At 42.9% G+C, this 26,930-nt stretch overlaps 1 protein-coding gene across 1 annotated transcript in view; it reads left to right on the top strand.

Moving 5' to 3' along the window:
• LOC149462011 (tubby-related protein 1-like) overlaps window positions 1-26,930 on the top strand; it is a 104,394-nt gene that overhangs the window by 15,847 nt on the left and 61,617 nt on the right. Inside the window, exons 2-3 of the mRNA XM_089677586.1 lie at window positions 12,595-12,700; window positions 13,289-13,429. Of these exons, the coding sequence (XP_089533712.1) occupies window positions 12,595-12,700; window positions 13,289-13,429 (247 nt within the window). The remainder of the gene's footprint in view (window positions 1-12,594; window positions 12,701-13,288; window positions 13,430-26,930) is intronic.

Below are 26,930 nucleotides of genomic sequence, written 5' to 3'. Positions count from 1 at the left end.
CTTAGCAGTTGAGCATATGCCATATTGTGCCACATTTAACTGCAGGTATGTTCCAGTTATTATAAGCAAGGAGCCATATATGAAGGTCTTTTTAGTGTAAATATAGTATTAATTTTGGACATAAGTATTTTTCTATGTTTGTTATGCTTGCCCACTATACATAGTTTTTTGTTTAGCATAAGAGTACAATGTTTATATATTTTGCTGTATTGGTCCTGAATTGGTATGCTTTTCAGCAATTGTGTTAATTGTTGGTATATAAAACACTTTTGGAAGCAAAGATCTTAAAGAAATATTCTTTTTTTTTTGTAGTTTATAAGGATGTTTACTGCTTTTTCAGTCTGTCGGTAATAATAAAGATATGTTATGTTTGTACTTATTAAAAAACAAGGTATGGATCATAAGATATGGTTGCAACAATGGAATTTGGAGTGAAAAGAAACTAAAAACTCTGCCCAAGGGAAATATCTGTTCACCTTTCGTTTAAGAGTATTTTCAATTATAACTTCTACCCAAAAATATTTTAGAATATGGATAAATATTTACATTTTTAAAAATGGAGCCATAATTTATAAAATACATTTTAAAATACAACTACATGTCTACAAATATTCTTAGAGACGTAATGTGACAGAAACAAAGCAGTTATTTTATACTTTAAATCTCTGTTTAAATGACAACCAAGCACAGAAGCATTAAAAAAAAAATACAATATGACAGCATTTTTTTCAAAGTATAAATTAAAGAATTCTGCAATCACTGTTTGCAGGTTTCATTAACACAGCCTGTATAATAATCATAATATATATTATAATAATATGTTGTAATTTTATTTTCAATAGCAGTAACTTCTATTAGACTACCTGAGTTTTTTTCTAGGATCTAGGTATTAAAACAGTAGCTAGGCACATAAGAATTGTTACTGTAAATAAACATTATAAGGTTATATAAAAAACCCCACAAAAATAAAAAAAAGAACAAAAACATTTGCAAAACATTTCCACTCATCAAAAACAGGCATCAAGCAACTGAGAATCCAAGCAGTACAGTTTGAATGGTTAGTGATTGTTATGATGTTGTAGATCCTGCTGCCCAAATGCCTTTAATCTAGGACTGCATTGTACTTTGTTTACGTAAAAACAAATGATATACCATGCCCAACTCCAGAGCTAGATTAGAACTGTTTCTCCTATACTGACCAGTAAAACTGAAAAATGTAGGGAGGTGAGCTATGACTCCAAATTACTTCAAACAGACATTCAGTAAAGATAAATCTATTGAATTGGCTGAAATGAAATAGTAGGCCTTCACTCCCTGTGGATTTCTTACCAATAAGACCAGAAAGTTAGGAGTTTCCAAAATGGGCCATATATATACACTGCTCAAACAAATTAAAGGAACACTTTTTAATATATCATCAAGTCAATTAAACTCCTGGGATATTGATCTGGTCAGTTAAGTAGCAGAGGAGGTTATTAATCAGTTTCAGCTGCTTTGGTGTTAATGAAAATAACAACAGATGCACTAGATTGGCAAGAATGAGACAACCCCCCAAAACAGGAATGGTTTTACAGGTGTAGGCCACTGACATTTTTTTCCCTACTTATCTTTTCTGACTGTTTTTCACTACTTTGCATTTGGCTGGGATCAGTGTCACTACTGGTAGCATGAGGCGATACCTGGTTCCTTCAGAGGTTGCACAGGCAGTCCAACTCCTCCAGAATGGCACATCAATACGTGCCATTGCCAGAAGGTTTGCTGTGTCTCCCAGCACAGTCTGAAGAGCATGGAGGAGATTCCTGGAGACAAGCAGTTACTCTAGGAGAGCTGGACAGGGCCGTCGAAGGTCCTTAACCCATCAGCAGGTCCAGTATCTGCTCCTTTTGTGCAAGGAGGAACAGGATGAGCACTGCCAGATCCCTGCAAAATGACCTCCAGCAGGCTACTGGTGTGAATGTCTCTGACCAAACAATCAGAAACAGACTTCATGAAGGTGGCCTGAGGGACTGACATCCTCTAGTAGGCCTTGTGCTCACTGCCCAGCATCATAGAGCTCGATTGGCATTTGCCATTGAACAACAGAATTGGCAGGTCCGCCCCTGGTGTCCTGTGCTTTGAGAACGTTATGCTGCCTGTAACATTGTTCAGCATGACTGTTTTGGTGGTGGGTCAGTGATAGTCTGGGGAGGCATATCCATAGAGGGACACACAGACCTCTACAGCCTAGACAATGGCACCCTGACTGCCATTGGGTATCGGGATGAAATCCTTGGACCCATTGTCAGACCCTACGCTGGTGCAGTGGGTCCTGTGTTCCTCCTGGTGCACGACAATACCCGGCCTCATGTGGCAAGAGTATGCAGGCAGTTCCTGGAGGATAAAGGATATGATACCATTGAATGGCCCCCACGCTCGCCTGACCTAAATAGAACACCTCTGTGATATCATGTTTCAGTCCATCCAATGCCACCAGGTTGCACTGTCCAGGGGCTCAGTGATGCCCTGGTCCAGATCTGGGAGAAAATACCCCAGGACACCATCTGTCATCTCATTAGGAGCATGCCCTGACGTTGTCAGGCATGCATACAAGCACGTGGGGGTAATACAAACTAGTGAGTACTATTTTGAGTTGCTGCAATTAAATTTCAGCAAACTGGACTAGCCTGGTGCATCATTTTTTCACTTTGATTTTCGGGGTGTCTTTGAATTCAGTCCTCTGTAGGTCGATAATTTTCATTTCCATCAAACGATGGGGCATCCTTACGTTCCTAACAAATTATCCAGTCCAAATCAGTATACCTATAGCATGATATCTTTCCCCATTGAGATCTGATGTGTTTTAAAAGTGTTCCTTTAATTTTTTTTGAGCAGTGTATAACAGAAGGTGCATTTCTTTCAGTTCAGTTATTGAAAAGTGCTCTGGTCATGGCCACCAACATGTGGGGTGTTTTAAGGCAGAAATATCTAAATAGCCTAAAAAATTTAAGTGGATCATTCATCAAATTGATATGAAAGACCAACATTATACATTGTAGAACTTTGTACAAATATACCTTTTGTACATCTGGAGCTATCCCATACACCAGTGCGGTAGAAAAACTTGGTAGGGTGGTATATTCTATTCAGGATAAGTAATTGTGTTAGTTTGCGTTACACGAGATACGTGTGTGAGGAGGTGAAGGTAGAACTATAGGCAAAATTTTTTGTTTTCTTTTCGAACAGAGTTATAACCTCTGTAAGGTTTATTTTTGCAATCTTTGTCCCATTGGGGAGATTTCCCTTCACTTCCTGTCTTATAGCCAAACAGGAAGCGAGAGGAAATCCCTGCTAATTAAGGGAATCTCTTGGGGACCCCCAGGTCACCAGAACTAGTGTCCTCATTGGAAGATTTCCCCTCTATTACTTTTCCAGAGACAACCCACAATATGGGTTTTTCTTTTACTTTCACTTTCAATGATAATGGTAAACAGGACAAATAGGGTAAATCTCTCACAGAAAGCAATAACAGTTGACATGTGTTCTAATCCATCTATCCAAAACTATTTACAAAGTTGTGCCTTTAGTTCTACTTGAAATATGTCTGCAATTTTATCTTCTGAGAGAGGACCCATTTATTCTTCCTATTTATCCTTACTTGCCAGTAATATTTTGACTAGTGTTTGAGTCTGAAGAAAGTGTAGAAAAAAAATATTGAACCGTTAGTACAATTAGTTTGAACCAGTATGTCTGTTAATGGAGTTGGTTCTCTTATAGAGGGAGTCAGTAACTGTCGATTATGGCCATGTGACAAGTAGAACATGACCCTGCCATGCTGCAAGCTCTTGACCCAGCCTTATGTCTCTCAAGCCTCAGATTTGGGCATTGCAGTATTGAGGAAATTCCTAGGGCACTCCTCAGCTCTGACGTGCCAAATGACAGCCGAGGGGAGACATGAAAGGAGTTCCCTCATACATCCAGATGCCACTGCACCAGAGTTTTGTGAGTACATTTCAGAAAAAGAAAGGGCAGAGGGATTATTTCTGGGGCATATTTTAGCTTGGGGGGGTTGCATATATTGGAAGGGGATATTGTTTGTTAGTAGTGGAGAGACGTGTTATTTTCTCCTGACCACTGCACTATGTGTTAAGTATTACTTAACTCTGCACTGGGGGTTAAATACTACTCACTTCTCCGCACTCTGTATTACACACTACTGATTGCTGAACTTTGTGTTGCTTTCTACTGACTCCTGCACTCTGTGTGCCTACTTACAATGATTTAAGACACCCATCTGATTACAGGGATGAGATCTCAATAGTCCTAATAGTGGAGAGACGGTAAGCTTGAATTCCTAACTTTTTCAAGCCAAAGTGGTGTGTGTTTCATGTTATCTGTAATTTCTCAGAGTTTGTTTAGTAGTGGTCTAGATTTTGCATATAGATTTATTAATGCAAATTCATAAAGAACATCTAAACCAGGGGCGTCATATTGGCGGCCCTCCAGCTGTTGCGAAACTACAAGTCTCATCATGCCTCTGCCTTTGGGAGTCATGCTTGTAACTGTCAATCTCATGGGACTTGTAGTTGGCAACAGCTGGAGGGCCGCCAGTTTGACACCCGTGATCTAAACACTGTTTAGAATTCCGATGTGCCTCCACATGACAAATATTGCTGCAGTCAAAAGAATCATGTACATGTTGTTGACAGGTATATGAATCTGGGCATGCACCATGTGTGTAGGTGCCTCAATGCAACTGCGCTTTCTCCCCACTATCACGGAGACAGTGCAGCCGTGGGGAGCTTTTTATTGGGGCAGACACTGATAGGGATTCACAGACACTATCTCCCCATCAGGTCTGCTCCCTTGTGATTGACAGCAGGCAGTGGGCTGATCCTTAGCCAAGAGACATAGTCTCAATGATCCACCCAGTGTCTGCTCCCCATAGGGAGAGAGTAGCCCTGTTAGGGAACTAGTGTCTCAGCTTCCCCATCAGGTTTTGCCCACTTGGTTTCATGGGTTGTTAGGAGGCAGTCGGCTGTGAAACCAACACCCTCTTTAAAAGCCAGTGATAGGAGGGCAGGGGAGGAGGTAGCTGCGGCAAACATGCTGCTCGCCTAAACATGTTACAACTAGGATACAAGAAAATATTGTCAGGCATGCCTCTCACTTATCTTCCTCCCAGAAAAGTAATTACAGGCAGTCCCCGGGTTACGTACAAGATAGGGACTGTAGGTTTGTTCATAAGTCGAATTTGTTCATAAGTTGAATCAGGCACTTTTATAAGCACTAACTACTAACCAAACGACAGGATATTAGATTACGTTTTTGTAATAAGGTTACAGAAAGCAGTAAAACCTCAAGAGGCTCTAAACTGGTGTTTTGCATAAGAACTGCAGCTTGGACACATGTTTGCCTTAACATATTTAACTTTTATGTTTTACATTTTACATGCTCCATTATTCTACTCTTATCTTTTAAAATTGTTGAAATTGTTGACGGAGCATAACCATATGCTTTGCAAATGGATGATGATTTTTCACCACTCTCTGATCTCTTTATTATTTCTACTTTATCTTCCAAGGAGATTGTTTTTCTTTTCTTTGCTGTGCCAGCACTTGCATCAGCTTTTTGCTTTGGAGGCATTATTGCAGGGTAAAAATACACTGTACTGTAATGTACTGTATGAGAGAACTCTGCTCTCCTTTACACAGCACACGCTGCCCCCTCCCCCCTGCACAGACGGAGGATCACTTCAGTGAGCAGCCTGACAGCCTCTCCTTTCCTCTCCCCGGAGGTGCAGACAGACAGTCTTAAATCACTTTGGAGATAGTGGGCAGACACTGCTAGCCCCACAAGTAACGAGCAATGGATGTCTCTGTCTCTTATGTCTCTCTGATGTCTCTTATCAGCTAGTCTCTTATCAGCTTGCTGCACAAGAATGCTGACAGCTTGACTTCCGGTCCCGAGGGAAGTGTACGTAAGTATGAGTATTACGTAAGCCGAATGTACTTAACTCGGGGACTGCCTGTACTCCTGTGTAAGAGCACTTGCTTCATCTTACCCTGTTTCTGCACTCATGTGGAAAGTCCCTGAATGCTTCTTCCCTGGTATGTACTTGGTCGTGTGCAGCTGTACAACAGAAACCCAAATGATAGTAAAGAGGCTTATTTGATTTTCACTGTATGCACCATGAAAAAGACCCTCTGGAATTCAACTCATCATTTCTTATTTTTAGTTTGAATATATGTTTATTGAAGCAAAAGTATTTTAGGGTACAGAAAAAAAGGGGGGGAGGGGAAATAAGAAAACAAGAAGTATATTTCGTAAAATGCAACACCGCTATTGTCATATGTAGGCATAAATAACAGCGATAGCATTCCAAAACAAAGATAACGGTTGTAGCAGATAATGTATGCAGGTCAGACAAAACAAGTACATCCCCTGCACCACAGGTGAAAGCAGACAATGCAACCATACATTTTAAATGACTATATACTTGAATGAGGAAGGAAAAAAAAGAGGGGGGGAAGGGGGGATAATAGTAGACTCAAGAGCTCCCGAATAAAAGAAAAAGGGGTAGCAATATCATTGAACAAAAACCTCCTTAAGCCCCTGGTCACAGCAAAGCTAATTTTTAATTTGTGCGACTTACAGTGAAGTTGCACAATTTCAAAATCGGGTGACCTGCCAATTTCAGTTGCGATTTGCAAGACATCTCACACAGATGTCTATGCAAATCGCACCAAAAGTAGTGCATGCACTACTTTAGAAATCGGTGTGGCCCCGATGAAGTCGATATGACCGTTCTAATAGCGGACAATAGGGATATGGACTTGGCATACAATTTGCAAGTCGCAGGGCATGCAAATCGCATTCTAAATCACACCTGATGTGACTGGGGTGTAACTGAGAAAAGCTGTGAAGTAGACCTAAATGAAGAAGTAAGGACAGGGTAAAAGCTCAGACCTTATTAATGAAGTAGATTGTGAAGCTTCTCTGATGAAGAGTAGTGTAGCCATATAAAAAATTTAATGTATTATGTTTTTCCCAGTTGTCTGTTATCCTAACCTGCATTTCTTCCATCAACATGATATTTAAATTATTCACCCATAGAGTTAGAGGTGGAGTGGATTTCCAGAATTAGGAAATCAGCTGTCTCGCAGCTGACAAAAAAATCTCAGCAGGCAGGACTTTTGGGACTTTAAGAAGCCTAGTAGGATAGACAGCAGAGCTATTTTGGGGGAAAAGGGAAGAGATTCCTCATATACCTCATTACAGATCTGAAATACCGAAGTTCAAAATGGGTGGATTCGATCAGCAGTTCTGATTTTTATGAATAAGATCCCCTCCCTCCTTCCTTCTGCACAAAGGGAATGGACAGTGGTTTTGCATTATGTTGAGAACATATATATATATATATATATATATATATATATACATTTCCCCCCCCCCCCCCCCTCAATTCCAGCCAGTTGTTGGAACTATTAGCCTATTTCAATGTGTTTTCCAGGATACCCTTATCTTTTTTAATAAAAAAAAAATCTTGTTTTCAGAATGCTATAGCCCAAGCTCTAGTTTACATATGGAATTAAATTTGTCAAAAAAGTAACCTCCCTCACTCCCTGCCTGCTCTGTTCAGATTGGCCTGTATGAAGTTTTAATTAGAAAGAGCAAGTCTGTAGGAAAATAACTCCTGTTGTATGTAGAAAACATATACCCTGCAATTCATAAACACTGAATTTGACTCATGCTGCGCCACTTTTAGAATGCAGATCAAATCTGTCAGTTTGCCTCTCTGTAGACCAAAAGAGACTTGATCTGAATTAGCTTCACTTTTGAATTTTTCACATTCAATGTGACACAATCTAGAAATTGCGCATTCATTAAGACACAATGTGAAAGTGAACTACCTGAACTTGGTCCTCAAGTCACTTTCAAAACCAAAAGTGTTGCAAATCCTTCATGAATTTGGCACAATACAGTAACACGAAGGATTAACGGTAGAAAAGTTGCACAGTAGCTTTATTAAATTCCCCCTATAGTGCTCTGAGAATTCTGTGTCATGAGACCATCCTTTATTGAATGTGTATTTGTAAAATAAAAATTTTATATTGTAAAACAAAAAAATATATAAACCATCAATTTAGAAACCTATAAATGTTAAATATAATTGCGCCAAAATCAATAAATTATCCCCCTAATATTCATGCCTAATTGAGCTACTAGTGATTCAATTATTCTAGTATTATGCCATACAGTGTACATTGTATATGTGGAGTTACACCCCAAAATACATTCTGCTACTTCTACCGAGTATGGGGATACCACATGTGTGAGACTTTTTGGGAGCCTAGCCACATACAGGAGCCTGAAATCCAATGACCACTTTGAAAGTACGTACGTAACGTAAGTAGGTACGTAACTTCCTCATTACACTTCCTCACTACCTAACACAGTTTTGAAGGCCCTGACATGCCAGGATAGCACCAAACCCCCCCAAATGACCCCTTTCTGGAACGTAGACACCCCAAGGAATTTAAAAAGAGGCATGGTGAGTATTTTGAAGATCTAGTTTTTTCTCACAAGGTTTTGAAATAAAAAAAAAAGAATAGAAAAAATGTTTTTGTTTTTTTTTCTTCATTTTTCAAAAACTTGTGGCAACAAATGAGATCTGCAAAATACTCACCATGCTTCTTATCAAATTCCTTGGGGTGTCTACTTTTCAAAAAGGGGTCATTTGGGGGGGTGGTGCTATCCTGGCATTTCAGGGCCTCCGAAACTGTGATAGGTAGTCTGGAAGTGTAATGAGGAAATAAAGCCCTTTAAAAGCCTGAAGGTGCTTATTGGACTTTGGGGTCCTGTACTTGGTTAGACTGCCAAAATGTCTCTCACATGCGGTACTCCCATACTTGGGAGAAGTAGCAGAATGTATTTTGGGGAGTAATTCCACATATACCCATGACATGTGTGAGCAATAAATCATTAAAATGACAATTTTGTGTAAAAAAAATATTTTTTTTTTTTCCTTTTCCATAAACTTGTGGTAAAAAAATAAATTCTTCTATTGATTCAACATGCCTCTCAGCAAATAGATTGGGGTGTATACTTTACAAAAAGGGGTCGTTTTGGGGGGTGGGGGTGTTTTATGCCCAGCATTAGAAGTTTTTATGCCACACATCATTCACTCTTCTAACCACCTGAAGATCAAACCTTTTCTTACACTTTTTGTTCACATGAAAAAAATCAGTATTTTGTGCTAGTAATTTAAACCCCCGAACATTATATATTTTTTTAAGAATAAAATGGTGTTTACTTCAAGTTTTTATGGCACATAGTACTCGCGCAGCGATTTTTCAAAAGCAAATTTTTTTTTTTTAAATACACTTTTTTTTACTTTTAATGCACAAAAACACAATATATTGGCCAATTATTTGGTACAATATAAAAGATAATGGTATCTTTACCAAAACATGACATGCTTTAAAACTGCACATGCCCCTGTGCAATGGCAACAAACTGCATACATTTTTAATATCCATAGGCAACGCTTTAAAAGCCTTTAAAAGCTACCATTTTAGATTTACAGAGGAGGTCTAGTGTTAGAATTACTGCCCTTGATCTGACGTTCACAGCGATACCTCAGGTGCATTGTGCAACCACTGTTTACATACCAGCACAGGGTCAAAGCTTGTGCACACAGGTGTGCACGCATGGGAGGGGCGAGTTTTTTATTTATTTATTTTTTTTAAGTTATTTTGTTTTTTTAATTATTTTTACACTGTACCTTTCATTTTTTTTAATCACTTTTAATGCTATCACAGGGAATGCAAATATCCCCTATAACTTCAATGGGCATTGTCATATATTCTTTTTTGAGAAATCTGGGGTCTATCAGACTCTGGATATCTCCTCTGCCCTTACATTATCTAATCAAACCAAAATCAGTCTAATCAGATGCTTTCACAATTTACAAATGGCGCTGTTTATATCCTGCGAAACTGAAGTGATGAAATGCTCGTAGCTTCCAAATTCATAGACTATAGAGATGATTGGCACTACTCTGGTCTCCAATCAGCTCTATGGTCAGCTGGCAGAAACACTGGCTGCATTCTCAGGTTCCCCCGATGTCACTGGACTGCCCTGGAAGGCAGCGGAGGAGGGGGTCATCATCTCCCGCTGCTTGTAAAAGCAATCCTGCAGCTAATTAGCCACTAGGATTGCTTTTACATGAAAGACGATCACCGCCTGAAAAAAAACAATACCAGGATGATGCCTGCAGCTGTAGGCATCACCCTGGTATAACCATTCAACGTTCAGTGATGTACCAGTACATCGCTGGTCCTTGTTAGGTATATATGCTATGTTCATTTTTTTTTTTTTGCATGCAGCCTGTGGACTGAATGAAAAAAAGAGAAGAAATCTCTGCCAGAAAAAGTGTGTGGTAAGCCCACCATTAGAATATACTGCCCTGCATCCACCCACTTCTAATGGTGGGCACACATTAGGTCACACTTTGCCACATGCGCCAGTTCCAAGATTGAAGAAATGTCCATGTATAAACGGTACCCCATATGGAAAAAAGGATGCCACCAAGTCCCAAACGATCTTGCAACTGCTCCCCATGTAGTCTGGGCATCTGGGGGCTTAACGTGACTATCTTTTCCCTCATAAATCCAAAACTTCTAAGTATAGTTTGTTGTCCTTTCACAGGTCTTCTACATCTTGACCCATATCTGGCATATCTGGCATGCTTAGTTAAAATTAATGAGGGACTCATCAACGCAGATGTTTTGCTGGGGAGTATAGACATCTGCAAATTTTTGGTTAAGGTGATTTATGAGGGGCTGAATTTTTTGGAGCCAATCAAATTCAGGGTCACCCCGAGGATGAAAGAGTGTATTGTCGTTTAAATGTATAAAAAACAGTATACTCTCATATCTTGGTGGTTGCGGGACAATACTTGTGCTCGGAGCCGCATTAGCTTGTACTGTACTTATGCGACTCACCACGTCACCAAGTCATACTGCAGTCTGGTATTATTATTATACAGGATTTATGGCGCCAACAGTTTGCTCAGCGCTACAATGTAACGGGAGACAATACAGAACAATACAGTTCAATACAAGAGGGTTAGAAGGGCCTGATCCTGGGAGCTTACAATCTAAGAGATATGTGAAAGACCAGGATGTACTAAGCCACTAGTACTCGCCAGTTCACCAAAAGGTAGCGTGGCACTAGTACTGGCACTCTGCTGCATATGAAAGTCATCAAAATTTACTGACAAGTGCTAACAGAGATCAGGCCTGATTCTGCCAACACTGCAGTTTTGTGTGCAATGTATCAAGTGACAGTGACCTACTGACACTGCACTTGCTGGGGGAGAAGGGGGAGTAAGCGTAAGGGCTAAACGCAGGTGCTGGCAGGTGCGGGGGCTGATCCCGCTAACGCTGCATTTTTGGGGATGCTATACTAATGTGAACGCTGGTATAGTGCTGATCTGATCAAAGATATTGATCCGTTCAGTCACTATACTAGCAATGGAGGTTTATTGTGTATGAGCATCTTCCTGGCAGTCAAGGGGTTAAATGTGATGACTGGTGTACTGACGGGCAATATGACGCTATCTGGGAGGGGCGTGAACACCGCGGGAGTGCGAATCACGTATATATATATATATATGATTTTGCGCACCAATGCGATCGGCGGCACGGGTAGGGCGGTCGTGCGCCTAGCGAGCGCCCCCTACCTGTTTTGCTAAATGACATTTTAAAACATCGTGTAGCACAGCGGTGCTGCCCTGCCGCAGTATATACACTGGCTGGTAGGCAAGCGGTTAAAGGGCTAAAAGAATTAATTCATTTCTTAAAGTCACTTTCAACACAGAAAGCAAACTGATCCACTGATGCATACTTAAGAGCTGGATATTTATATTTCAATATGTTTATTAGGATTTTTACAAACATTATACAAACAGACAGGAAACGCAACCCACCAGCATGATGAGTTGTAGAACATCAAGCAATGAAACAGTATATTCAAGTACAATGTGTAGCAACACAACAACAAAATCGACCAATAATGCGTATGAGAGGAATACACTAGTAGCATATTAAGATTTTGATCGATTATGAGCAAATTACACCATAAACAGAGTTGTACAAATAATATAATTAACATAGTAGACAAGAGTAGAGAGAACGAAAAGTGAGGAAAGAACTGAGGAAGAAAAATAAAGAATAGAACCAGAGCTGGATATTTAAATGGCCCTCTTCTGTCATACAGTTCTTTTATTACTAAGCAGATTTCTGGCAACACTAACACCCGCTGTAAAGGCCTGTTTTAAAAATTAACAATGAACAGAGATGGTGTGACTAAAAGAATTTTAGCCTCGTGTGTACTGGATGTGCATTGACTTCTTTCTGCACAAGTCTCCAAGTATGACTCTTATGTCAGATGTTTGCGGCTGGAACAAGTTCTTGGGTACTCATAAATATGATATAGAGGCATCAACTACCTAGTTATGCAGTGCGGACAATATATTAATAAAAATGTCATTATAAAAACTCTAAATAAGGTTGGTAAGGATTGTGATGATCATTTTTACTACTGTTTCAGGCATCAAAGCAGAAATTAGAAGATAAAGACTCCAAGAATAAAGCAGAGGGGAAAAAAACAAAGGGGAAAAAAGAAGACACTACAGATACAGAAGAAAAATCCCAAGGTGAACAAAGAATGAAGAAATGTAAACATAGAATACCCCATTATTAGAATAAAAATAGATTAAAACATCCATATATGTTGATGGTTTACTAGGCTTGTATGAAAACACTTTAATTGTAGTAAGCATCAAAGTAGATTGGACTATTGTTATCTTGCACCATAAATTAATTGCTTTGATACAAAATTGTTTTGTGTTTTCCCGTGGTCATCTTCACATATTGAGGTTGAACCTAAAGACAGATAGGATAAATCTTAGTTAAACTATGCCAATTAAAATCTGGCAAATTAAGCAATGTAAATAAATTTAACAAAGTGACCATTGGTCCAAAGAAAAAAATCTGAGGTTGTACAGAGTTTGCCCCTTTAACAAGTGTTTTTTAAATTGAGTTTACTATAGGAGGATTTTCAGAAGCCACAAAATAACTGCATATGGTTTATGAACTTCAGTCTATGAATGAGTCTTTACCATGGTGGCAGTCAAAAAGAACAGTACTATACATAGTGCACTGTATGGCCATAATCTCTCTGATTGTGCACTACAGTATACAATATAACAAAGCATTTATATTCTTTACATTTGTAATTCAAGTAATCAAAAAAGTAAAAAAGAAGAAAGAAGAAGATAACAAAGAGAAAGAAGTAAAGAAGAAGTCTAAAGATTCAACAGGTGGAAAAAAGGAGACAGCATTATCACACTTCAGTGCCACAAAAACTTCCAAACAAAAGCCAGGTGAGATTTGTTTTTACAAATAATTATGGCATATGATATAGGATTTAATAAAAATAGTATTACCTAGTACTTTGTTCCACATCAATAGCAAGCATTTTATAGATGTGAAATTTCTAAAAAGTTATTATTAACTAAAAGTATATTGCAAAATATTATTGCAGGTTTTCATGTCTTTTAGAATACTGACTTCAATCTATTACTCTAATTATATATAAGTAGGGATGATGTTTCAGTTTATCGCTACCATGGGTTCACGGCACAGTGCCTTAGATTCACAAAGTCTGCAAATGATAAACTTTTGGCTGAGAGTTTTGCACATTCGCTACCAGAAATAAAAATAAGTATGCAGCGCTAAATGAAACAATAAACAGATATTGCTCTTAAACTTCAAATACATGCAAACTTGTGTGAGCACCAGGGGCGGACTGACAACTCATGGGGACCCCGGGCAATAGGGGATCATGGGGCCCCTGTGTCCTTGCCCAAACTCAAAAAAGCCTATGAAAAAGGTACCAGGGGCAAACCATGGGGCCCCCTACTGACCCTGGGCCCTCGGGCAGTGCCGAGTTTCCAAATGGTCAGTCCGCCCCTGGTGAGCACTAATAGTAGTGCCAAAAAAAGTGCAGTGATGTCCACATTTTATTAAAACGTTGCTATTAAAGATTTTATAACCAAAGCGGTGGTGGTAAGTCAATATAACATAACATAAGTCAATATAACATAGGATAAATAGATCAGAAACAGTGCTCGGTGTTCCGTAACTTCAATGGCTGTTGTCAAAATCCGGTACAATAATGCATTTACCAGAAGTACATATAATAAAAGCATTATATGTATAGCATATATGTAGTAACATCAGGGTCTGGTCTATGGTTGCGGTAACATCTGGCTCTATGGTAGACACTCAGGGATGAAACGACTCACACTCGGGGGTCACCTCAGGCTCACTGGTTCGTCCAGACCAGTTCAAAACCCTTGTAGCACTTATCCAAATGGCTCCACCTTGTGAGGCTCGCAAAAAACGAGCCAGCGGGCAAAATGGTGCTAATAGTGTAGTATGTTTATTAACATGAAAGGTAGAACCAAAAAAGAACAGTTAAAAGAACTCACATGCAATAACAGATGGCCGCCAGGCCTTCCTCATAGCGTGCATATGCACGTTATCAAAGGGGTAGAAGCCACTCAGAGGACGCCAGTTAAATACAGAAAAACAGAAAAACGTGCATACGCAGGCGCTGTTGCGTGCCACTCAGGGTGACGGGCGCATGCACGGGAAACGTCATACACCGCACTATGCAACACCTAGTGCGCATGCGCGAGTGTGTCACTTGCTGCATCACACGGGACAGCGGGCGCTCGCATTGGTTTAAAACATCAACGTCATACCCATTCTCTGTAAACCTGGTTCTAAGCGCAACAGCTTGACTCTCACAGTCAGACAGCCGCCCACTTTGACTCACATTGGCCCCCAATGTGGTTGACCCACCTAAGAATATGACTTCATCCTTTGGTCTCAATGGATTTTATCCATGTAATAAGTGTATAGCTTGTCGGTTCAACGGCTCCCATAAGGGTAAAGTGAGAGAGTTTAAATAAAATATAACGGGTAAAAGCTATAAAATACATCCACTTATCACATGTAACAGTACACACACGGTCTACTTATTGGAATGCCCTTGCAAGCTGCAATATGTGGGTAGAACCACAAGACGTCTGAGGGATCGTCTAAGGGAGCATTACAATAATATTAAGAAAGGTTTTAGAGACCATTCGCTCTCCAAGAACTTTAGGGATCACCATTGAAATTTACAGCTAATGACGTGATCACACAACATTGGAGAGGGGTACACAAAAAAAGAGCAGTATCCCAACTTGAAACGAAATGGATTGTGGAATTAAAATCTTTGTCCCCCCAGGGCTTTAATGTAGACCTTGATATTAATTGGTTTATTGACAATAGTTGATTCCTTTTTATCCTATCCTTTTTACTCTATCCTATTTATATTGTTTTTTACTTTATTTTAATGTTATATCCAATTAGGGTGGGGTTTTATTGGTTGTTTTTTAGACTGTTGTTGTTGTAAGTCTCATTACCCAGTGAATAATGAGGGCTCTACTTGTGTTAGTCCAAACCACACTATTCACGTGCCAACATATATAAATGTTTTTATGGTATCGCTGATTCTATTTTATCCCTAGAGGTCTTATAACATTTTATATTATTATTTTTGTATCGCTGATTTTATTTTATGGTATCGCTGACTTTATTTTATCCCTAGAGGTCTTATAACATTTTATATTATTATTTTTTTATTACCTTCTTTTGATTACCATACTCACGGACTTTTTATGTATTGATATATTTTTATATATACATTGATGTTTACTGTAACTATATATTCTCAATTCATTTAGTTTTTATAATGCAATTTTATATTGCTATTTGTTTGCTTTTTTATATGAAACGGTTTCTTTTACTCACATTGTTTTATGGTCAATATTTATCAATTTTCTCATTTTCCACATTTACAAACCAAATAAGTATGTTAAATGATTACTCCTTTTACTGTTCACAGTTTAGGTGCACCCATACTTTAACCCCGCAGAAGTCAGTGACTTGGTGTATGGCTCTCTCCTGACCCAAGTTTCTATTTCATTTATGATAGGACTACAATAAAAAGGAGTCATTTTTTCTCTTATTAGAGACATGTTTAAGATTCAATTTACATGCCTCATTTCTGAACTTTATAATGTTAGTACCATCTATTCATCTGTAACGTTACTTCTATTTAGGATGTTTGACCCATTTTTATTTGGCAATATAAATGTGGAAAATCGATACTCATCCTTCAGATCTCCAGCAATTGGGTGACGTGCTTTAATTATGCTGTTTCCGTCTGCGCAAGCATGCGCACTAGCAGGCTGTGACGTGGCGATGCGAGCGCGCGCTGTCCGCTGTGATGCGGCAAGTGACGCGCTCGTGCATGCGCACTAGGTGCCGCATAGTGCAGTGTATGACATTTCCCGCGCATGCGCCGGTCACCCTGAGCAGCGTGCGACAGCACCTGCGCATGTGCGTTTTTCAGTTTTTTCTGTATTTAACTGGCGTCCTCTGAGTGGCTTCTACCCCTTTGATAACGTGCAGGATGCACAAAACATGTCAGGGGAATCCACCAGACTGACACCCAAGCCGCAAATTAGCCTATGAGGAAGGCCTGGCGGCCATCTATTATTGCATGTGAGTTCTTTTAACTGTTCCTTTTTGGATCTACCTTTCATGTTAATAAACATACTACACTATTAGCACCATTTTGCCCCCTGGCTCGTTTTTTGTGAGCCTCACAAGGTGGAGCCATTTGGATAAGTGCTACAAGGGTTTTGAGCTGGTCTGGACGAACTGGTGAGCCTGAGGTGACCCCTGAGTGTGAGTCGTTTCATCCCCGAGTGAGCCAGATGTTACCGCAACCATAGACCAGACCCTGATGTTACTACATATATGCTATACATATAATGCTTTTATTATATGTACTTCTGGTAACTGCATTATTGCACCGGATTTTCACAACAGCAATTGAAGTCCCGGAACACCGAGCACTGTTTCTGATCTATTTATCCTTATGTTATATTGACTTACCACCACCGCCACTTTGGTTATAACATCTTTAATAGCAACGTTTTAATAAAACGTGAACATCACTGCACTTTTTTTGGCACTACTATTAGTGCTCACACAAGTTTGCATTTATTTGAAGTTTAAGAGCAATATCTGTTTATTGTTTCATTTAGCGCTGCATACTTTTTTTTTTTTTTTCGAATTTCACACCATTGGTGGGCCACAGCAACAGCCAATTTTCGAGCAACCATTGAATTTGAGTGATCGGGCATGTTGGAAACTTTTTGAAAAACAAATTTCTAATTAATGATGGGAGAATTGCGCGAGAAATGTAATTGAAAAAGAAATGAGCATGAGCCGTAACCTGAAAAGAAAAGAAAATTCTTGGCCACGAAAATTCTTTTCTGTAACAACATGAGGTGAAATGAAAGGCTTAGTTGGTTGAATCAATGGTGGCAATGATTACAAAACGCATGAAATTTCCGATTTTATAAGGAAAATTTCTTAAGAATTCAACCCATGGATTGCCTCGTTAAGAAACATCCTACAGTATAATGTTGTGTATAGCCTGAGCTCCTGGTTAGCTCAATCACAAGAGCCAATAATTTGACAATGCATAACCCAGGTCCCTTTCTATATAGGTGTGGGCTCACAACAGATATATTATCAATGTGTGCTGTTAGCTTCCTGTGCCTTTTGTTTGACAATAGCTTGATTATTAGCCATACAGATGTCCAGAATTGAATAACTGAATATATTTCAGTGGGGCTTGCTGCAAATTCATTCAGGCAAAATTTGCTAAATTGTTTATGAACTTAACCCAAGCAAATTCGCTCATCCAGAAAGTATTCACAGCACTTAACTTTTGCCACATTTTGTTATGTTACAGCCTTATTCCAAAATGGATTAAATTAATTTTTTTCTTCAACATTGTACAAACAATATCCCATAATGACAACATGAAAGAAGTTAATTTTGAATTTTTTGCAATTTATTAAAAATAAAAAATGAAAAAAAAAACACATGTACATAAGTATTCACAGCCTTTGCCATGACACTCAAAATTGAGCTCTGGTGCATCCTGTTCCCACTGATCATCCTTGAGATGTTTCCACAACTTGATTGGAGTCCACCTGTGGAACATTCAGTTGATTGGACATAATTAGGAAAGGCATAAACCTGTCTATATAAGGTCCCACAGTTAACAGTGCATGTCAGAGCACAAACCAAGCCATGTAGTCCAAGGAGTTGTCCGTAGACCTCTGAGACAGGATTGTATCAAGGCACAGATCTGGGGAAGAGTACAGAAACATTTCTGCAGCATTGAAGGTCCCAATGAGCACAGTGGCCTCCATCATCCATAAATGGAAGAAGTTTGGAACCATCAGGAATCTTCCTAGAGCGGGCCACCCAGCCAAAATGAGCAATTGTGGGAGAAGGGCCTTAGCCAGGGAGGTAACCAAGCACCCGATGGTCACTCTGAAAGAACTCCAGCGTTTCTCTGTGAAGACAGGAGAACCTTCCAGAAAAAAAACCATCTCTGCAGCACTCTACCAATCAGGCCTCTATGGTAGAGTGGCCAGACGAAAGCCACTCCTCAATAAAAGGCAAATGGCAGCTCTCCTGGAGTTTGCCAAAAGGCACCTGAGGGACTCTCAGACCATGAGAAACAAAACTCTCTGGTCTGATGAAACAAAGTTTGAGCTCTTTGACCTGAGTGCCAAAGGTCATGTCTGGAGGAAATAAGGCACCACTCACCACCTGGCCAATACCATCCCTACAGTGAAGTATGGTGGTGGCAGCATCATGATCTGGGGATGTTTTTCAGTGGCAGGAACTGGAAGACTAGTCAGGGTCGAAGGAAAGATGAATGCAGTAATGTACAGAGACATCCTTGATGGAAACCTGTAACAGAGCACTCTGGACTTTAGACTGGGGTGACGGTTCATCTTTCAACAGGACAACAAACCAAAGCACACAGCCCACATAACAAAGGAGTGTCTACAGGCTAACTCTGTTAATGTCCTGGAGTGGCCCAGCCAGAGCCCAGATTTTAACCTGATGGGAGAGATCTCTGGAGAGATCTGAAAATGGCTGTGCACCGACGCTCCTCAGCCAACCTGATGGAGCTTGAGAGGTACTGCAAAGAAGAATGGGAGAAATTGCCCAAAAATAGGTGGGCCAAGCTTGTAGCATCATATTTAAAACTACTTGATGCTGTAATTGGTGCTAAAGGTGCTTCAACAAAGTATTGAGCAATGGTTGTGAATACTTATGTACATGTGATTTTTTATTTATTTATTTATTTTTTTAATAAATTGCAAAGATTTAAAAACGAACTTCTTTCACTTTGTCATTATAGGGTATTGTTTGTAGAATGTTGAGGAAAACATTTAAATTAATCTATTTTGGAATAAAGTTGTAACATAACAAAATGTGGCAAAAGGTAAGCGCTGTGAATACTTTCTGGATGCACTGTATATTAACATACTGCCAAAAATAATGTAATATATAGCAGCTTTCCATAGATGTGATGGCTTCATTAGATTTCTTTTTCCTTATGTTCACCTGGTAATCCTGAAAATAACACAGTTTCCCTTACTGGGTGGCTACACTCACTCACTCTACTGTACCTATGGAAGAAGCTATGGTTGTTATACCAGGCTGTTCTCCTGATTTGGACTACAAACATCGCTTCCTCTCTTCATCACCATTACATGTGTGACAGGAGAATTAGTGTACATAAGATAGCTGACAGGGAAGAAAATGTTGTTTGTAAATTCAGTTCAATTTACAGGAACTGCATTTCTGGCAGGATCAACAGGTATTTTTTTTTACTTACTGAAAACGTTAGTTTGATTAAAAAACAAATAGCACCACCACATCTAAGGACTTGTAATCTGCAATATATAAACATTTTGCAAGCGTTTAGACATCCTTTAAAGGTATTTTTGTTTCAAAAAGGCCTCTGCACTATCCCTGACACCTTTTCTATCTTCTTTTCTGCCTATGTTTGTTCAGTCATCTTTTAGCGTTAGCATCTACTTCTAGGCCAAAATGTTTACCCAGGGTGACTGATAGAGAAAGTGTTTCTAAAGGCTGAAAGTATTTCTAAAGATTGAAGGTTTTTTACCTTCATGCATGACTGTTGGACTTGCAGAATCCCGAGGCTAATACTTACCTACCCCCTTTAAAACACCACCACCCCTTCAAAAACCTTTCCCCCCAAATAAACACGCAACTCACTTTTTGGTGTAAAACCGGCCATAGCAGCCATTTATTTAACATAACTCAACATAAATATCTTACAATAACTCAATTGATACCTGACAGTAAATTACCACCCGGGTCCAAGGTCTCTGAAGGCACCATTACTCCCATCACCAACTCGGCTGTATCTACTACTCAATGAAAGGCCCCCAGCCGCTACTACACCGCCTCGGGGACAATACTACTGTTACTTAACCCAGATACAGCCAAATGAACTCCCACATTACCAATATGACCTTTTATTGGGAAGGGACACCCATACCTACGATGGGCCCAACCCATAATTCCTCAACTTGTCACTCCACCACCGCCTTCAAAGACCCATCGACCCCTGCCACAGCACACGAGTGTGAACCCTTACACTCGTGTAGCCCGCCACACACGTAATCCACGTTGCATACCATCCTGCAGGCCCAAGGACCACAGGTCAATCCCAACTGCATTAAGATGCACCCCATCCGAACGCAAATACCGCCAGGACTCCTCCAGCTCCCTATGACGGACTGCTAGGCCACCATTCCTCACCACAAAACGCGCCACCTCCTTATTCACCTTAACCCGAGCCCTATTAATTTTTGCGACGGAACGGGCCATACGCCAATAAGCACGGGCCACTATGTCCGACCATATCAGCACTGTGTCCGGGAAAAAAGACCGAATCTGCAAAAAATCAAACTTGATATCCCGGATAACCTCCCGCATGGAGCGCAACCCGAGATCATTACCCCCCACATGCAATACCAAAACATCTGGAGGCCGGTCCAAACGGGCATAGTGATGAATTTCCGGGACCACCCTGGACCACAACATTCCCGGCACTCCAAGCCAACGAAGCCTCGCCTCCCCCCTCTCAAATCCCAGTTGCCGACCCTCTGGACGAACATCCGCCCTCTTAGCCCCCCAAAAAACATATGAATGGCCCAAGATCCAAACCAAGCAGCCTTCGGAACCTGCAAAGAAACACACAAAAGAAGGGAGGAGGTAGAACCTTCACCACAAAGGCCCCCACAAAACAAACAAAAAACACAAAGTTAACAAAATACAAGTACCACAGAGACCAACACACAACACCAAAACCTCTTTTTTCTTTTTTTCTTTTTTTATCACAAGAGCTGAGGACGCACATATAACTTGAACCTATCCGAATCCCAACGCCCAATCCGACGAACCACTTGATCACCTAACCCCCAGCGGGCGGCCTCCGTAGCTGCCCCAATGCGAAACGAATGAGACGAGTAATGTTCCACACCCAACCCGGCAGACTGCAAACACCGTTTAAACACTGCCCCAAATTGGAATCGAGACAGAGCCATCCCATTCGTATGCAAAAAGAAAACCCCAGGAAGGTCAGGTCTCACCTCGAGAAATTCCCTAACCGCCCGTACCGGACAAATCCGAGAACTCAGGATCTGAGCCAATTCCACCCAGGTACCCCGACCCAAACGGTCCGTTTTTGACTTGCGCAGAAAAATACGCAACCCACTACCCAGCAAGACCACCTCATCTACGGCCAAACCACCCTCGCCCCACTTAGTCCAACTAACCAACTCCCCAACCCGAAAGGCCCCAAAAAATGCCAGCACAAAAGCCGCTCGGAACAAAATCGCCTCATACAACGAGGAACAAATACGATCCAACTGGCCAACCACCACTTGAAGAACCTCAAAAGAAACCGGCCGTCTAGAATCAGGGATGGAACGGCCTTTTCTGTACCCCCGCATAGCCTGCCGAACAAGGAAATCCTTCGTCACGTCACGACCCCCCGCCAGTTTTAAATGAAAAGCCAACCCCGCCAGCTTGCGAGACATCAAAGTTGCGGAAACACCCCTTTCAAAATTCCTACCGATGAAATAAAGCAGGAGGCATAGGGCATCATCAACCCCTAAACCACCCCCCACCTTACTCACCAGCTCCAGCCATTCCTGCCACACCTTCTCATAGAAAACCCAAGTGGACGCGCAAACTGATGTCTGAATCAAGGCCGCTGAAGAGGCAAGGCAATGCTCCACAAGTGATACGGACAATCGATACCGCGTTGCTCCGCTTCTGGTGCCAACCAACGGAATCTGTCCCACTGAAAACAAGATAGAGCATCAGCAACTGAGTTATCCACGCCCGGAACATGTACAGCCGAAATAAAACAATTGAGACTTAAACAGTCCAAAACCAACCGCTGCAACATACGAACCACCGGCCTAGACGTGGCCGAAACACAGTTAATGGCATGAACCACGCTCAAATTATCACAATGAAAACGAATCCGTTTATTCCGGAAAACAGCACCCCACAAAGAAACAGCTAAAACGATTGGGAAAAGCTCCAGTAAGGTCAGATTGCGCAACAGACCCACCTCCCGCCATTGCAAAGGCCACAAACCCGCACACCACTGACCCTGAAAATAGGCCCCAAAACCGGCCGAGCCCGCCGCATCCGTAAAGAGTTCCAAATCAAAATTGGACACGACCCCATCCAACCAAAGTGATCTTCCATTATAATAGAAGAGATTTTAGTGAGCGCTACCAAAAGAACAACAAAGAGTATATATATATATATATATATGTAGATACATATATACACACATACATACACACATATATGTATATGTATTCAAATAAATAAGCAGCTGATACACCGAAAGGCAACCAAAAGAAAACCTCCAACAGTATATATGTTCAAATAAGTTGGTGCAGCGCTAAATAGTAATACATATTGATAAACATACTGCCATGCAATTTCAAATAAATGTGGATAGGTGATATCACCTTGAGGTGATTAATCGTGATATATAGTTCAAAATAATCGTGTGGATCAATCAGAGATCACAATTCCAAAGTGTGTGGACGTCCTGATCCGGGAGTGACAACAGGTGCAAGCCACACGAATGGGTAAAAAACGCACTCACCAGATGTGCGTTTAGAATGCACAATAGTAAATCCTGCGTCATCAGGTTATAGAAAGGTCATCAGATCTCGGGTCAGGTTACCATACGAGTCACTATCCCAGCTCCACAGAAAAGGTCACCAGAAACCGCTACCAGGTATCACCATCAGGGTCATCTAACCTCCAAAAGGGCACATGTATTCAGGGTATGCTGTGGTTAGATGTCCAGTTGCTGTTGCCCCCCTGACGCATTTCGTGCATTGCACATAGTCATAGGGATAAGGGCTTCCATTATAGGAATCGAGAAACGACCTCCATACCCCCAAATCATCCCGTAGCTCACCTCGCAGCCGAACCCTGTGATGCGGGGCCGCCACACCAGCCGTGGCAGCCGCCAAACGCCTGGAAAATATACGCCCCATGGGCATGATGCGACAAGCGAAATTTAACTTGCCTAGTAACGACTGCAATTCCCGAAGCCGAATCTTCATACACTGACCCACCGAACTCACCAACCCCCGGAGCTCCTCCAATTTATCCTGAGGCAAACGACATTCCATGGCCTCCGTATCGACAATAATTCCCAAAAAACACAATTCCGTTGTCGAACCCACCGTCTTATCCGAAGCCAAAGGAACGCCAAAATGCTCAAACACATGTTCCACCGTGCTCAGTAACGACGCACAGATGGAACTACCCGGAGGGCCAATACACAAAAAATCATCCAAATAATGGATGACAGATGCGAGCCCAGAAACATCCCTAACCGCCCATTCAAGAAAAGAACTAAAAGTCTCAAATAGAGAACAAGAAATGGCGCAGCCCATAGGCAAGCAACGATCAACAAATATGCACCCCTCCCATTTGCAACCCAGCAATCGGAGACAACTAGGATGCACCGGCAAAAGGCGAAACGCCGCCTCAATATCAGTTTTTGCCAACAGGGCACCCCGACCAAACCGCCGCACCCATGAAATCGCCGCGTCAAAAGAAGTGTAGGAAACAGAACACAAACCTGGGTCAATAGCATCATTGACCGAACCCCCCCGCGGATGAGACAGGTGATGAATGAGTCTATATTTATTAGGCTCTTTCTTGGGAACAACACCCAGCGGCGAAATTACCAAATTAGGCATAGGGGGGTCCACAAACGGACCAGCCATGCGGCCCAAGGACACCTCCTTGTCAATTTTTGCCCTGATAACCTCTGGATGCAACCGCGCCGACCTCAAATTATCCGCCGCTGGAGGAACTACCGCCAATAGACAGGGGATCAAAAAACCTTCCGAAAAACCCCGCCGCAACCGGGTCGCCGCCGCCTGATCAGGGTACCGCTTTTAAAACGGCAACATCCTTCCTACCCTCACTGGCGACTTCCCTTTTTCCAGTGTCACCACCTCTCTCCCTTCCTTGCTTGAAACACCGGGACAATGGATGGGCCCCCCCACAACCCGAGCACTCATGACGGAATCGGCAGCCGGATCCAAACCTGCACGATCCCTCATTAAACTGCCAGCAGTAGCCCTTTCTAAGCACGGCCGGCTGCGCAACCGTAGCTGCACTTCCGGCCCCCCCCTGAAAGGGATGAGCCGTGGTCCTCACGGAAGTCATGAGCTTCATCCACAGCCCGATATCTTTATGGTCCCACCGCAAAGATGGCCTAACCGCCATACGCTGACGAAACTGCTCGTCATAACGTAATCACGCGATGCCCCCATAAACCCTCTGAGCTTCCCCTATGGCATCCAAGTAACAAAAAAGTGGGGAACAATGCTCAGGCGACTTCTCTCCAATAACGCATGCCAAAATGGCAAACGCCTGAAGCCAATTAGAGAACGAGCGGGGAATCAAACGATATCGCCGCTTTTCTTCCTCCTCCCTCTTACTCTCATCTGGCCGAACTTTATCTAAGTTGAATTTCTCCAACGGCAATAAAGAAAATATTTCCACATACTCGCCCCCCCAAATGCGCTCCTTCACCTCTGGCTTCAGATGAGCCCCCAAGGGCCCCTCGAAGCACACATAAACCTTGCATTTCGCAGCGTCTGCCAAACGAACACCATCACACCCCGTAACCCCTTTATCTCTGCCATCAACCCCAACGTGATCCGCCGCCGCTTCCCCCCTCAGAGCCTCAGAACCAGAGTTAACAGAACCCACCACTGCCGATCGCACTGCGGCCGCGACTCCAGAGACCTGCGGCCCAGCCACCGTAATCACCTGCGGGGGGACCCCAGCAGCTCCGTATCTACCACCCCCCGGTGCCGACACCGCTCCCTGATGCCGCATCTTGCATCCCCGACCAAGCAGTCAAAGGTGGCGCCGAAGTCCTAGCGACCAACCCCGCCTCACAACGAGCCAACACTTCCCTGAAACCGGACAACATCATACCGACAACACCATCAGCCCCCGGGGAACCCCCCAAAGACCCCACGTTAAGCCCTGCAGCCCCAAACCCCCTCTCCGCCAAAACAGAAACGCCACTCCCCCGGTCCCGAAACCCCTCAAACAGAGAAACTAAAGAAGACAAAGAAACAGCCCCTGAATTCAACTCACCAGGCTGCAGTCGTTCGCTGGGACCCACAGCCGCCAATCCAGATCCAGGCAGGGATGAAGGGACCGCATCTTCCTCGGAACCGCTGAGCTCCCCTCCGGATCTCCTCTCCGCATCCACCGGATCCCAGGCCGCACCAGGCCTCGCTCCAGGCTCTTCACCAGCTCCTGGGCCCAATCGGCACACTGAACGGCTGGCAGCATCCACCGCACCAGAGCCCAGAGCCGCCGGATCATTCCTCCCACGCTGGGCTCGCTGGGACGCAGCCGAAGCCCCAACTGACAGGGGGCCTTCTCCTGCTCCTGGAGCAATGCGGCGCACAGGGGTGACCTCAGCACCCCCCGCCTCCCATCAAGAGGCTCGCTGGGCCACCGAGACACGCCCAGCAGCCGCAGGCTGATTTCCGGAGGAAGGTCTCCTCCCAGCTCCCGAGCCCAGATGGCGCCCGGGAGTGACATCATCAGGCCCCGCCCACCTCGCGCTCCGCACCGCCAACTTCAGGGAGGCCCTCCGGGCGGCAGAGGGGAGCCCAGCAGCCGCAGGCCGGTGAGGGAGATGTGGATCCCCGGCTCCAAAGCCCGAGCCGAACACAGGGGCCATGTCATCACCGGCTGCCGGCTCAGAGCTCCGAGCCGCTAAGCCCCGCCCACTTCGTGCTCGATCCGCACTTAAAGATGGCCCCGACCTCGTGGTCCCGGCCTGTGACGAGGCGGCACCCTCCTGGGCCCGCCGTGATTCCGGAGAGCCCGATCCTCTGCTCCTTGGGGACGCTGACCCAGGCCCTTCCGAAGGCCGCCCGCCACTCCTCCCACGCCGGGCTGCCACCGCTTTAGGCCCGGAGCCTGCAGGGCCAGCCGCATGGTCCAGAATAAATGGTGAGTTGGCTGGGGAGCGGGTGGTAGTAGATGTGCTCCTGCCAGGGGTCCGCCAGCGACGAGGATTCCTCCCAGCCCTCCCCGGAGAAGCAGGCCGACGCTTCACCAGCGGAGCTGGAGGGTCCCCTAAGGGGCTCCCAGAACGGCGCAGAACCCGAGCTGTCACCTCTGGGCTAAAGCGCACCGGAGGCACAGATCGCCGAGCACGTGTGCGCCCAGTAGAAGGGCCCGGTGACGCGGGCCCAGGACCTTGCAGCATGTCTGACAGCCTCTCCCTTAACCACCCTGAGCCATTGGCTTCAGCTGCCG

The sequence above is a fragment of the Staurois parvus genome, unplaced genomic scaffold, assembly GCF_062004578.1.
Source record: "Staurois parvus isolate SC_StPar_1 unplaced genomic scaffold, SC_StPar_1.0 ptg000188l, whole genome shotgun sequence".
In the NCBI taxonomy this organism is placed as follows: Eukaryota; Metazoa; Chordata; class Amphibia; order Anura; family Ranidae; genus Staurois; species Staurois parvus.
The sequence above is the reverse complement of the archived record's forward strand: the minus strand, read 5'-3'. Positions and strand labels throughout refer to the sequence as shown.